Source organism: Larus michahellis, chromosome 2 (assembly GCF_964199755.1).
Source record: "Larus michahellis chromosome 2, bLarMic1.1, whole genome shotgun sequence".
Classification (NCBI taxonomy): Eukaryota; Metazoa; Chordata; class Aves; order Charadriiformes; family Laridae; genus Larus; species Larus michahellis.
The window spans coordinates 117520214-117533727 of NC_133897.1; the positions used below are offsets into that span (position 1 = coordinate 117520214).

The following is a 13514-nucleotide window of genomic DNA, read 5'->3' on the forward strand; positions in this document are numbered from 1 at the left end:
TGGAACCTTCCTATGTATTTTCAGGCTTTAAATGTTTTAATGAGTGTGTATTCACAGCACAGGTAGGATATAATCACATTATTAACTCCTGTCTTCCAGATAACTGGCATGCATATTGAACTCAAAGTAATCCTAGTTTTAAGTGCTTTAGGACTGGTTTTTCCAGTGTCCTGATACATTACAATGCTTTACATGTTTAAAAAAAAGTTCTTTTTCATGATAAAGGTAAGCATTCCACTTTCCTGCACTGCAAACTTCGACTGTCTCCAAATGAGCACCCAGAAAATGAGGAACAGAAACAAGATCCTTGAAGAAAACTCTGGCGTGTAGGACTTCCCCTGGCACCGTGCAGGGCTGAGCAAGGCCCAAAGGGAGATCACCGACGCTGTCCTAAGCAGTGGCAGCTCCTAGAGATGATTTAGGGGCCCAGGGCATGGCATGGCCCAGGCACTCCCAGCCTGGAAGTCACTGCTACGTTTCATCCCTGTCTCACAGCAATGACAAAATGGAGTGTTGATAAGGTGCGACTCCTAATAAGGTGAAAATGTAATGGCAGGGTAAATAAAAACCTAGCAATCCAGGAGATATTTAAACTAACATACACACTATCCCCCATTTCAGTGATACTTGTTCCATTTCAGCCATTTTCAAACTTTGTACACTCTGTGTGACTATGAACGTATACCTTGGGGGGAAAAGAACAAAACTCTATTTGCTTCTTTCATGTTGGTAACTAGTACATAAAAAAATTCCCAGTGGAGTTTCACCAGCTCAGAGGGAAGCTGAGCACCTGCTGCCCCCACTTTCACAGGAACTGCAGTATGGCTGACTTGCTGCTGGCTACAGTCAGTGGATGCTGCTAAATCCGCCTGTGGGAGAGGCAGAATCCTGTTCTTATTACCCAGGCTGTTTTGCTACAGTTAGCTACTCTTACCATTTTTTTTTCCTGTTTCCATTCGGCCATAATAGGGAGGCTTGAAGAGGAAATGGAAAAGAGAAGATTTTGGCATTCTAACAATGTTAATTAACTTTCAACCTAATACAGTAATAAAAAATGGAAAAAAGTGGAGGCAAATCAATAAAAACTGATCACATAAGAGCGCAGACATCCCGATTTCTCAAACTGTCTAAAACTACAGCTTCACTGACCTGAATGAAGCCAGGTTGATTTATGCTAGCTTTTCCTAGTTTACGTATTCACATCTCTCGATGACTCTCTGGCACTGTATCAGATGAGTGTAGGCAAAATATTCCTGTAAAAGTAATCATTAGTGACAAGGGTAAAAGCTAAGCAAAATAAAAAGGCAAGAGCCAGAAAAAGTGGAGCTGTAGCAAACATAGCAGTACGCTGATGTTTTTTTCTGGACAATAAAACTGATGCTTGTTAAAGATTCGATAACAATTATTTTTTCCCCTGAAATATCTGTTTGCATGGTTGAGATCATAGGTATTACTTTTCCTAACAGCAGAAACCTTTGGCTGAATGTTATGCAAAGTACAGCTATTCCTGTAGATAAGCACCTTGCTTACAGTAAACAAGTGCCAACATCAGTATACCAGAAGACACAAACTGTAATTTGCATGTCTAGACTTTATTATTACAGCATTTTAGTTGCAACTGATCCCAGACATATAACTCAACGTAATTTTACACTTCATTATGCCTGCTGCTCTTTTCCCAAGCAGAATCAGCATTTAAAAAGAATTGCAGAATTTCAGCATTGCTAAAACGCCATGGAAATGATAGTGTGTGCCAATCTGTAGAGCAAACCTGTTTTTTCCACAATCCTTCCCTCTTCCCACTAGTCATTATCTATTCATAACAGATTTTATGCTATTTTTCAGATTCATAAAATACAGAACTACAAGATATGACTTTTTGTATTAAGAAATTATCCAAGCAAGAGCTTTTGAGCCTGTAGACATAGTCAGTTACACGTAAAGGAAAGCAGAAAAGCAACCCAAAACCTAATCTAGGTCTGGAGAATGACCTGACCATAGGCCTTTTCTATTACTCTAAATTTCCTATAATAATGTACATATTTAAGTAAGATATATTTAATGATATTACTGTATTATTTCCCCTTGGCGTGTGCGATAGGAGATTAAAGCAAGTCATAATTATCCCTTGTATTGCTTTGCAAGCTAACAGTCAACGTGACTGGCGATCTGGAAGGTAGTCTGTAGTGTGCTCCAGCCACAGCTTTGAAAACTGCTGACATTTCTGATACAGCAAGCTCAACATAGAGGAACGTTCTGAAATTACCACATCACCTACTTCTATTTATCCATACTTCCCAGCTCTGTGACCTTCTAAGGACATAAAATCGTTCACATGTAATTTGTCCTTACTTACTCCATTGTCCTGCAGGTCTTGGAGGATTACCCAGGGAGATTTATGGACACCTGACTTCATGGTGTGCACACGCTGTTCCAAAATAAACCAAACCCCAAAACCACCACCAATAAAAACCACCCCAGTGTTTTTTGTCTTTTGAACAGGATTCCCTCCCCCCAAATAAGTGGGGCTCCAAACCTGCATCGTGAAAGATGAAGCCATCACAAGTCAAGCTCAGGGTGGTGACTGAAAAATACATATGAATTAGGCTACTACAGCAGGCCATGAGAATAAGGGAATGAAAAATATTTATTTAATATTGTATTTACTTATTCATGTAGAATAGTAAAAAAAAAAATGTTTCAGAGTCCCCTAGGCCTTACATTGCAAATGCACCTTTTACTAGAAACTGTTGCATGTCTGAATGCTTAGAAAGATCTATAAGCTGCCATGCCATCAGGAGAAAACACCATGCCAGTCATTTTCAAAAGGGTCTTTCCATAAATTACTTTATTTCTCATTAAATGAGCACAGAGTCATTACCATATTAATAACAGATATGTTTATTATTACATATCCATCAGTGCGGCTTTCAATACCACTTGAAACATGCAAATCGTCCTAAGGACGAATCAGTTTTCCAGTGCTTCTTATTTAATACACAACTGCAAAGCCATTATAAATTACTGAGGAGGTATTTGGTTAAGAAATAAAATAAAATAAAACCATACTGCCCATACCATGAATGTATTCCTGCTACAAAGCAAGAGTCTGACAGCATTTACTGAAATTCCTGAATTACCCCGAGCTTTTGTGTTATATGCTTTTTTTTTTTTGCATTGCCTACACATCTCTTGGCTTATAAAACAGAATCAGTCTTTCTTTGTAAGAGGAATTCTCATTCAAAGATTGTACTTAATTTAGAAAATGCATCTAGCATCTACAATACTTCAACCAATTAAAATTCAGTAAAAACCACTGATATGCAAGTTTTTTAGAGGTTTCCTTTGTTTAGTTTTAGATTTCTACATTTATTGACATGGCAATAATACAATTATCTCAAATTAAGGCACTAAAAGGACAACGTAAAACCCAGTAAAAGTGTTCTAAGAATAATTTACATTTCAAACAGTGCATATATTTCTTAAATGTTTGTTAACTTAATGTATGTTATCACTTAAAATTGTAAGGCAATACACTATACAGTTACAGAAATGATGTACCCCAAAATATGCTTCCAAACTTGGTGGTTCTTTTTACTGTTAGTTTCTAATGCCTCTATAGTAAAATAATTCAGTATGGCTTGGCAAAAATGCATAGATTAAAGGCAATTACTTGTTTTCCCCCCTTTACAAACCTGCTGAATCAGTATTTTGTAAAGCATAATGCAAAATATTTAACACTTTGATCCATTCCATAGTGGGTGGTTAGCATTAAGGCTGTTAAGAACTCTGCAGTGAAGGCACTGAAGTTCAAGTGATAAGGCTTCATTTTTAAGCTAGTTCTGCAGTCTTCAAGAGCACAACTTTGAGTCTTGAAAGCAATTGCAGTCCTTCTCATTGAGAAACCTTCCTCCTCTCTCTGTTCCATATGCTCATCTTGACATAAATATCCCCTTCACAGGGTAAACAGTCCTTTTCTTTCACTGATACGAAGAAAGTTGGCTGCATTTCATCGTGATTGACAGGCTTTTTTTAAAAATCCAAAAAGGCAGCACCTTTTTTTTTTTATACACCTAGCTAAGCTTTATTTGCTTTAACTTGCATTACATAGTAATAATTAATCTAATCTACCTTTAGGCAAACCCGCAATTAAACACCCTCAGCGTGCTTTTGTGCCAAAGCAAGGAGGAGACAGTAATAGCAATCTTAACCCTGAAGCCTGTGATAGTTATGTTGAAAGGAACAACAGCCCGTCTGCACTGCTCTGTGTGGTTAAAAAAAGCCCTGTTTCTCAGACCGCATCCCATGAGATTCCATTTAGCGCTGTACGTGTGGTTAGCTGGAACAAAGAAGAAAACAGACAATTAATAACAAATAGAAAAATTAGCTTCATAACACTAGTGCCCATTTGCCAAGCACTTCAGTGAAGAAAATATTTTACGTTAACAAAATATTTTTTCCATTGACATGGTACAATATTGAGATCATACCTAAACAATCTTCCACAAACTGTTCTTAATTTCTAACAACATTACATGAACACACAGATCAGACAGATGATAATATTACTGCAGCTTTACAAGTAAACGAGTAAGAGTAAACAATCATGGGTGTATTCATGGCAAATGCAAGGTGACCCTTTCACTTGCGGGACAAGAAAAGGCTCTCTGTAGGCCTAAGAGCACGCACATGCAGTTGCCAGAGCTCATCTGATGCGCAGGAGGCTTGTTTTGTTTGGTTTTGAACATGCATTAATTTGATCAGGTGCCCAAGTCCAAATATATTAAAACAAAACACTGTCAACTGTGCTGATACAATGTGTATAAATTAGCACACTATAAACTATGAAGTGCAATTTCAGATCTAGAAGCAGTACTGCAAATGCTAGCAAGTTCATCATGAAGTTCTGATTCATATTTACTAGTGATAAATTATTAAAATGAGGAAAAGAACTTAAGATGAACTTATATGTGAAGCTCCTTTTAATGGGTCTGATACACCTCTCCATGAAGTCAATGAAGTGCTGCCAATCAACCGCAAAGAAAGGTGGATTTAAGACTAAAATGCCTTAAAGCATGTGCTAACATCTGTATCCATTTGAGAAAATAGTTAATGCCTGCTTACATGGTAGGACTCCATCACCGAGATCAAGTTCTGCTATACTGTCTGACAAGAGAACAATTTTCAGATACTTAGTAAAAGCTATACACATATATCCCATAAAAATCATCACTGCTTCTCTTACTCCCACATCTAGGTAGACAGGTCAGGATGAGAACTGCAGGGTGCAGTGTCTTGAGTTCAGAGAGGCTGATCTATCAACTCGCTGCCTCCTGAAAGGAAAAGAGCTCGCTGTTCCTCCACTTCTTCACCTTCCTGACCCCAGGGGAGCACTCTCCTACTTACCTGTCCTCAGCTTTGGCAATCACCGCCCTTCTCAGTGGGCTGATTCCCCTCACTAGGCTCAGCAAAATAAGTCTACATTTTTTTGACAGTGAGGAAACTGAATTGTGGATCTTCATGGAAGGGTCCCAATTGGATCATTTCAAGCACTTACCCAGGATCCAATGACAGAAGAGCAGGGAAAAAAAGACAGAGAGAAAATCCTCCCCCTTAAGTAGCAATAGGCTGTCACATTAGCTCAGCTACTATGCAATGACCAGCTAAGTGTTCAATACATAAGATCGTTGTAAATTTATTTAATAATCTGAATTTAAACATCTTGTACATCAGAAGCGAATTTTTCCTAAAATAAATCCAATGCCTCATTTTTCTAAACATACAGGATGGAATATGTAGTTATATCAGGGCACAGGTTGGCCATCACACTATATGACAGCAGTGATTGCCCAGTTCATAGACACAATTAACATCACATTTGTCTAAGAAAGTCACAAAAACATCCACAGTAGAACAGCTGGAAAGAGAAGTTCCTATCTGACCTTTTTCTGACGCTTATTTGCTCAGTGTAACTCTGAATCTTTTCATTGTTTGCTTGCATTGCTCTGCAGGTGCCACTCAAGCCCCACTACATTCCAGTCAAGCCAGTGGCATCTGTCTGATGAGGATGTAGCGCGCCACAAAAGCCACCCAAGCAGCTCCTCGTGCATCAGCAAGGTGCGGGGGCTCCCCACCTGCCTCCTGCACACACCTCCGTGCAGCACGACGGGCTGACATCACACACATACCCAGCACTCTTGCTGGTCAAGTACTGTGCCCCTCTAAATTGCTTATGCTCAATATGCTTCTTCCACCATACCCAGTGCCTACAATACGCAGCGTTAAAATGGAGTTTGCTGTAAATTAATTATAGGTTCTAAGAAGCTATGTCAATATGAAACATCATTAAGAAGCAAGATTTCTAAGGTCAAATATCAATTATGTCATCAAACTCACTGACGGATTTGGGCTCAGTCTAGAAAAGTAATATAAACGTTTGATTCACATCACACTCTGTTAGGAAAATTCAAGAAGTTAAAGATACCATGTGGGTATTAACTTCTTAATTGACAGAAAAGCTTAAGAGCTTTATTTCTTCCCAAGAAGCTGGAAGATCCCATTGGGTCATGGAGAAAAGTGTGAACAGAGGTTGTACACTAGAGCAGATGGAGAAAATGTCAGGCTGCAGTATTCTGAAAAGCTGATTCCACCTGATACTTTTAAGTGCAAGCCAACCATCTTCACCCTTCCTCCTTCCATTTTTGAGACAGATCTGGTGCTTTCTGGACTCTTCTATGAACCATTGCAACTCCTAACCCAACAGAAAACCACATGCTTTTCTTTTGTGGGGTTAGGGTTGCGGGTTTTTTGTTGTTCTGCTTTAGGTTTTTTGGCTTTTCTTTAGTGAAAACATTGCTGGAAAATAGATCAGTTTACTGTGGTAATCTGTGAAGCATGAGCTGACACAAGATAAAAGCGCAGGAACGTGCAGCTCTCCTCCTTCTGGTGCTGGTGAGATATTAGGCTCACTGTATCTCTAGGATCTTAAGAAAGAGCTTTAAAGATGGTGTTTCTTGTTTTTTAAACAAAGTTCCCATTCACTACTTGCTTATTTCTATGATTCTCTAACACTCTCATGTGACAAATGCCAATAAGATTAATAACAGAAATTGATCTCCCCAAACAGACCCATTCCTTTAAGAGCTACTGTAAAGATTCAAATATGTTCCAAATCTGTTCATTCTGTAAGAGATTAGCTACAAACTTGTTCTTGCTAAAGGCAACCCTAAACCGGCATTTCTACTAACACAGAGTGAAAAAGAATCAATGAACTGATTTAAGAAAATGGATCTGCTCCCATAAAAGCGCATGGATGAAAACTTCTATGCTTTTCCAATTAGCTCTAAAACGTCTGGAAAAAAAGTTAAGATCTTGAAATGAAAAACCTGAGAGATCGCATAGTCATGCTGAAAAAAAGAAATCTATTGAAAAGCTAACCGCTATGAGATATCTGAATACCAGAGCTGTTCTGCCTATAGCAGGTTTTTAATCTCCCCCCCCCTTTTTTTTTTAATTCTGTGTGTGCACATGCAAATTCCCCCTTCACACTCTAGCATGAGATTTACAGTTACTGCAGTGCAGCTCATCTGAAGAGCAGAAAACAGACCTTAAAAAAAATCTGGTTATTACAGCTTCCAGAGGACCTCACAAGGACAAATGGAAAGGAAAGCATACTCAGAACACAATTCAAACAGTCTTTTGGAAAAGCAAGCCTACAACTCTGAATATCTAAACATGAAATAAAGGAGTATGCCCTATCTTTACAAAGTGAACTCCTCATAGGGTAAGGTTTGGCAGGGAGGAAGGAAGAACCTGTATACTCAATAACAGAGGATAATTTCTAAAACGTCCAATCAGGACTATGATCTTCCAAGTGTTGCTTTAGATTATTCCAATTAATACAGCGTAAAGATGGATGTAAATGGTGTATTAAAATAATTCTTTCCAAACCCATTGGCTCATTGGGTTGTTTTGGGGGCAGTTGGTTATTTTGGTTTTGTGGTTTGTTTTTTTTTTACTGTCCAAGAATGCTACCTCATTCAAAAGATTCTCAGTTACTTTGACACCTTTTTCTGTAAGCAATGAATGTTGACTAGCATTATTTCAGTGTCACATTTTAAAAACTCTTTTAAAACTGTATTAATGAATTTTACATTTTCAGTTCTGTTGTTTTTTTCCAGAATTTATGGTAGGATGGACATTCAGTATCAAAATCATTCCACCTAATTCTTTTAATTAGCAGATAATGTGCTTTTTCTTTCAGTCTTAGGTAGTCCAAGACTCACCGAAAAATTTTACTACTCTGTAAAAGTGTTCTTTAACCAGTTCTAAGTACTTCTATTATAGTTATCTGCCTATTTAAAAGGTCTGCCTTTAGTAACTAGTTTCTAGAATCCTGATTATTGTTCAAATAAATGTATCACGATATATAAAAGCACTTCATATTTTTCTGAACCACAGAACAGTACTTCTTCAATAGTCCTGTTGTAAATGAAGATGATGTTAAACAACAGCTATTAATTATGCACATTTTAAAATCGGCAGGTGTAATTTATATCAAAAAGTCTTAAAAGATCTGGCTAAAGCCTATGGAGGGGTCTAACATTGTTCAGTAGATCTTGGAAAATTGAGGACTGAAGGAAAAATAAGTTTGGAAATGCTGCGAAGCTTTATAAAAGCTTTTGGATCTTGGATGATCACTTCTGCTTTAGCGTTAATTATGGGGACAAGAAAATTAGCACCCTTTTATCTTCCAGATTTTTTCCCTACTCTTCTCTGCAGGAAGATGTTTCATGATATGCCCAGTGTCTCTTTACATGCAAAAGTTTGCTTTTATTGCATTTTATGCAAGGAATGTTTGCAGGACATTTATTTCGGTACCACTGCCAATTTAGGTAGACTCTCCCTACTCAGACGCTACTTTCCACTTCATACTGTAAACCCAATTAGTTATTTTGGGGGGAAAGGAACGCATATACTGTAAGAGGAAGCTAATGCAGGTTAAAAATCAGCTTACAGTAACCTAGCATTAAAAAAGCATATTTTACATCTGGCCCTGGTTAATGCAGGGGTCACAAACAGCTTACAAAAACAACTGCTGGGATAGGAGAAGACAGGGAATATCAAGCAGGGAGAAAGAATGGAATTAATACTTAATCTGCCTCACACCAAAAGAAGTGGCATAACAACAGACTGAGCATCTGTAAGTTTCTCATTACACGCCCCATGTGCAGAAGACTTCTAGCTTATGCAAGCTCGATGAGTCAATCCATGACTGACTATGCAGATCATCCTTGCAGGTAAATGCCATTCCTGCTGTATCTACTGAGTCTTGCCTTTAAACAGGAAAAAATGCAACCAGCTCCCTCACATGCATTGGCAGGCCAGGCACTGCCATCTCTACGCTGCCTTGCCAAATCCAAAGAACTGATCTATTTACCACAATAGCAGGAGAATTCTGTTTGTTCCTTCCTTCAGGATTTGAGAAAAGATTGAGATCAGCAGTTCAACAGTCATAAATGTGGAATTATTTCACATTAAGTAAGATTTATAAACAGACTTTTTTTTTAGTTAAAAAGTTCCACAGCTTTTGTAGTTTCTCACCTAGTTTTTCCAGAAGTATTTTTAACAACTTTTCGGAATGACTGATTTGCTGACGATCTTGTAGACATAGTTCTAGGAGAAGCACGAACAAAAGTAGATGGTGGTGTTTTCGGGATCTTCTTTACTAAATGAGTCACCCACTTCTTCTGTTCATCTTGACAGGATGCCAATAATAACATATCTCTTGCTGAAGTTACATCGTAACTCACTATAAGTAAAAGGAGGAAGATGATTCAGTGAAAGCTAGGACTTGTTATCAAAACCAGAACTGACATCCCAGGTGTGCCACTGGAAAGAAGGACAATGGCACCTATATATTGGAATTGTTTACATATTTTTGGAAGAGTAGAACACCTTTAAACTAAAGTGCTTTTACTTGCCTTTGATAGTTTAGCAGGTTCAGCTACATATGCAGAGAACACAGAATGCAAAAAAAACACAAGGATACCTTTGCACGGTGCAATTAATTCCTCTTTTTTATCCAGGTGGTCTCTATGGCACTTCACATGGCATCTTCGACATTCTAGGGCAGCAGGGGGTTTAAAGACATGCCAAAGAGGTTTGGCACAGGCCTCGCAGTTGGCTGGAAAGTGGTATAACGTTGGAATAAATTCATGGCCTTTGTGATTTAGAAAATTTGTCTTCTCTGCCGGCTGTACTGGTTCTACCTCCAAGTCCTTCCTGCATTCCCCCTCGTTAGCATACAGAATCTGAAAAAGAATACTGCTGTGTTATTGTTGAAGTACTACCTATTTTTATATCCTTTTCAAAGAAGCTACCAAACTTTTTCAAGAGAGTTAAATAGAAATGAGAATACACTTCTTTTTACCTGGAATATTTTAGGAATTTCTTCGGTTTCAGCTCTATATACATCTCCTTGAGTTACAGGCCGGACATGGAACAGCTTACTACATTAGAAGAAACATGAATCAGGAAATGCTAAAAGGCGATGTATGTTTTTTAAAAAGTTATTAAAGTGCTTTGAAGTTCTTATAAATCTTGTTTATGCAAGCAATATGATATACTTTGAGGCTGCAATATGATTTTAGGAATTAATTCATAAACCATATAGATTTTGTCTACCCAAGTAAGACCGAAACATTTCATAGCATGGAAGGAGGATTACCTTAAAATGGGTTCAAGATCCATCACAGCAAATTTAACGGTGAACAAAGCTTTCCAATTCTTCCTCAGAACATTGGGAAGTCTAACTGATTATTGCTAATGGAAGTAATCATATGAAGTATAGTACTACTCACTAATTTTTTTACTAAATCATGTTATCAGTTGATAAACAATCAATGCCAGAACATCACAAAAGCAATCTGGGGCACCAGCTGTTGAAAATGCTATTAAAATTGGAACAAACATCATCTTCTATTGGGTCAAGACTGTAAGTCCATCTATCCCAACATCCTGTTTTCAACAGTTGCCGTAACAGATGTTTATGAAAAGAGAATAAGGAACAGCTCAAAGAGAAAATAACTCTTTTCCTGGTTACGAGCAATTGGCAGCTTAAGCACTTCCTGAGTTTGAGATTCCTTCCAGACCACTGTATTTGTTAGTCACTCGCAGACTATTCATGAATTTTAAAACCTTTTTTCAATTACTGCTCTACAAGGTCCCATAATGTCGATCAGCTGTTCAAACATCACACTCAGTCATGTATCAGCAATGGGCTTCAGTGATATTTGACACAATTTTCCTTGTGTATAACCAATGTAAAGGGATCACAATTAATTTATTTTGTCACTCTAAACAGAAACCATCTGGAAAAGTTAGAAATGCTTTGGGCTTGATCAACACTGATCCATGCTCAGACAGCAAGAAAAACGTATGAAACAAAGGGACAAGACCTAAAAGAAGGCAGCCAGTTCCCTATCTATCCCACAACTATCATGCCCTGCTTTAGAAAGCAGCTGTTGAAGCAATTGGGAAAACCAGTCATTACAGTGAATCATAAAAAAAAGATAGCATAATATGTAGGTTCCACTGTCTCTGACCCCTCTCTGTCGTAACGAGACAGAGAAGGGTCAGAGACATTTCTGTAAATTCAGAGCAGTGACTACAGACAGTGCCACACTATTGCGTATTTAACTTTTTCTCTAACTTTTAGCAATAGTAGGACAAAGAAAAAGTAGTATCTTCCGTTAACAGCACCCTGAAATACAGATAAACAGACATTTTCCAACTAGTATGGGAAATTAAAAATTATTTATGGAATCTTGATTTTTGATTTGTTATCTATTATCTCACACACAATGCTCTTTTGCCACTTTGTTTCCAAAACCAACAGTAACTTTACTTACTCTATATCTAGTACCATGGATGGATTAGACTGGTCCTTGTCCTTTTCATCATTGTAGAACAGTATCTTTTTACTGCTCACCACAACATACTGGGGAAAGGAAGGGTAAAACCAAGTTAAAATTGCATTGTAAAAAAGCAAGGTTTAGCCTACTGTACTCCCATATGCACATAAAAAGCCTGAGTAAATTAAATTTTTTAAACTAATATCAGGAGATATTTAAATCATCATGTAGGCAGCTATACTACTGACAGCCTGTGCAATGCTACGAGCTGCAGTGACTGTGTATTGTCACTGGAGCACCCTAAAATGCTTCTGATGGCTCTGCAAGTCTATCTGCACACAAACTCACAAACTTCAGTTGCTACTGGTGTGTTACTAAGAAAATTACTGTATCACTGAGAAACTCCTGGAGTGCAGAATCTTTCTTACTTACTGATAAAGTTGTTTACAGCTTCTCTAGTTCTAGAGACCTGCAGGTTTCACTGGTACTTCACACTGAACTACTGGTAGGCTCAAAGAGATTCTCACAGCTCCAGCTATTTCCTACGCTTTCAATTTAATGGACTGGTAAAATAAAGAGTCAAAATGAATCAGTAGAAACAGAGGTCTGATGTACATTCCAAATCTAGGAATACACTGAGACAGTAAGGGAAAGGTCTGCAGAGGAGGAGAAAAGAAATGGCCATTCTTTTCCTACATGTCACTTTAAAAGTCAAACCACACAGTTTTTTCCAGAGTGGTAAAGATGTTAAAGAACAGAAACTTTTGGTAATGTGCTGATTAGTTTCTTTAAGTGTTTTAAAAGTTCTTGCTCAAAATCTGCAGATTAATATATTATACCTATCCCATGCCACTGAAAAAGTGTAATACTCCAGAATGCATAGGATTCTGGGGAATAAGCAAGAGCTACTGTGAAGGCACCGTGAGTTTTAGAGCTGGAGTGGACTGCAGGCCCCATTTCCAAGAGAATTCCCAAATACTGGCTATGACTGCAGTGTCCGTCTGCCCGTCCCAAGGATGTTGTCCCTCAACCTAAAGTACACAGATGCTCTTCCAGTGCTGTTCACAATCACATAGAATTAAAAGATTTGTTCATATGACAGGAAAAACAAAGCGAGCTGCTCAGAAAAAAAGTTTTGTGACCCACAGGTCAGTTAAGATCAAACACCTCTAACCTAAGCACTTCCCAGTGAGCTCAAGCCTGCAGAGAATTCACTGCCTGTTGCTCTTCACTGGCAGCCGCCAGTCCAATGTCTTTGCCAAAACTGCCCATAATCATAAGCTCAACGACAGCTGTGGTAGATCCCTCCCCTGCAGTTTCAAATGTTTTAGAAACAATGTATTAAAACATATGAGGTACAAAAGTGGATTAAAAAGAGGTAGACTGACTGACTGCTCTGTCCATACTGAGCTCCAGATTCAGGTATAATATGACCTAGAAGCAGGGGAAAGGACAGAAAAGCAAGAAAGTGAGAGAGTGAATATACGAACAGTTCATCTTGAATTCCAGTTACAGGTAGGTAACTGAATGGGTTTCTGCATCATGCAGGTACTGAAAATTTAAGTAAATGGTGTTTACTCCTCCTATAAGAGGAGGTTG

General features: G+C 38.2%; 1 protein-coding gene across 2 annotated transcripts in view; it reads right to left on the reverse strand.

Moving 5' to 3' along the window:
• Positions 1-2829: 2829 nt before the first annotated feature.
• The window catches only part of ROCK1 (Rho associated coiled-coil containing protein kinase 1), a 92726-nt gene continuing 82041 nt past the window's right edge, over positions 2830-13514 (reverse strand). Inside the window, exons 29-33 of one of the 2 annotated variants that reach the window (XM_074576802.1) lie at positions 11913-12001; positions 10433-10511; positions 10052-10313; positions 9604-9811; positions 2830-4339 (exon numbers count right to left, since the gene is read on the reverse strand). In XM_074576802.1, the coding sequence (XP_074432903.1) occupies positions 4336-4339; positions 9604-9811; positions 10052-10313; positions 10433-10511; positions 11913-12001 (642 nt within the window). In that variant the 3' untranslated portion in view covers positions 2830-4335. Of the gene's footprint in view, positions 4340-5975; positions 6267-9603; positions 9812-10051; positions 10314-10432; positions 10512-11912; positions 12002-13514 lie in introns of those variants that run through there. The other variant, XM_074576803.1, reaches the window with a different exon arrangement.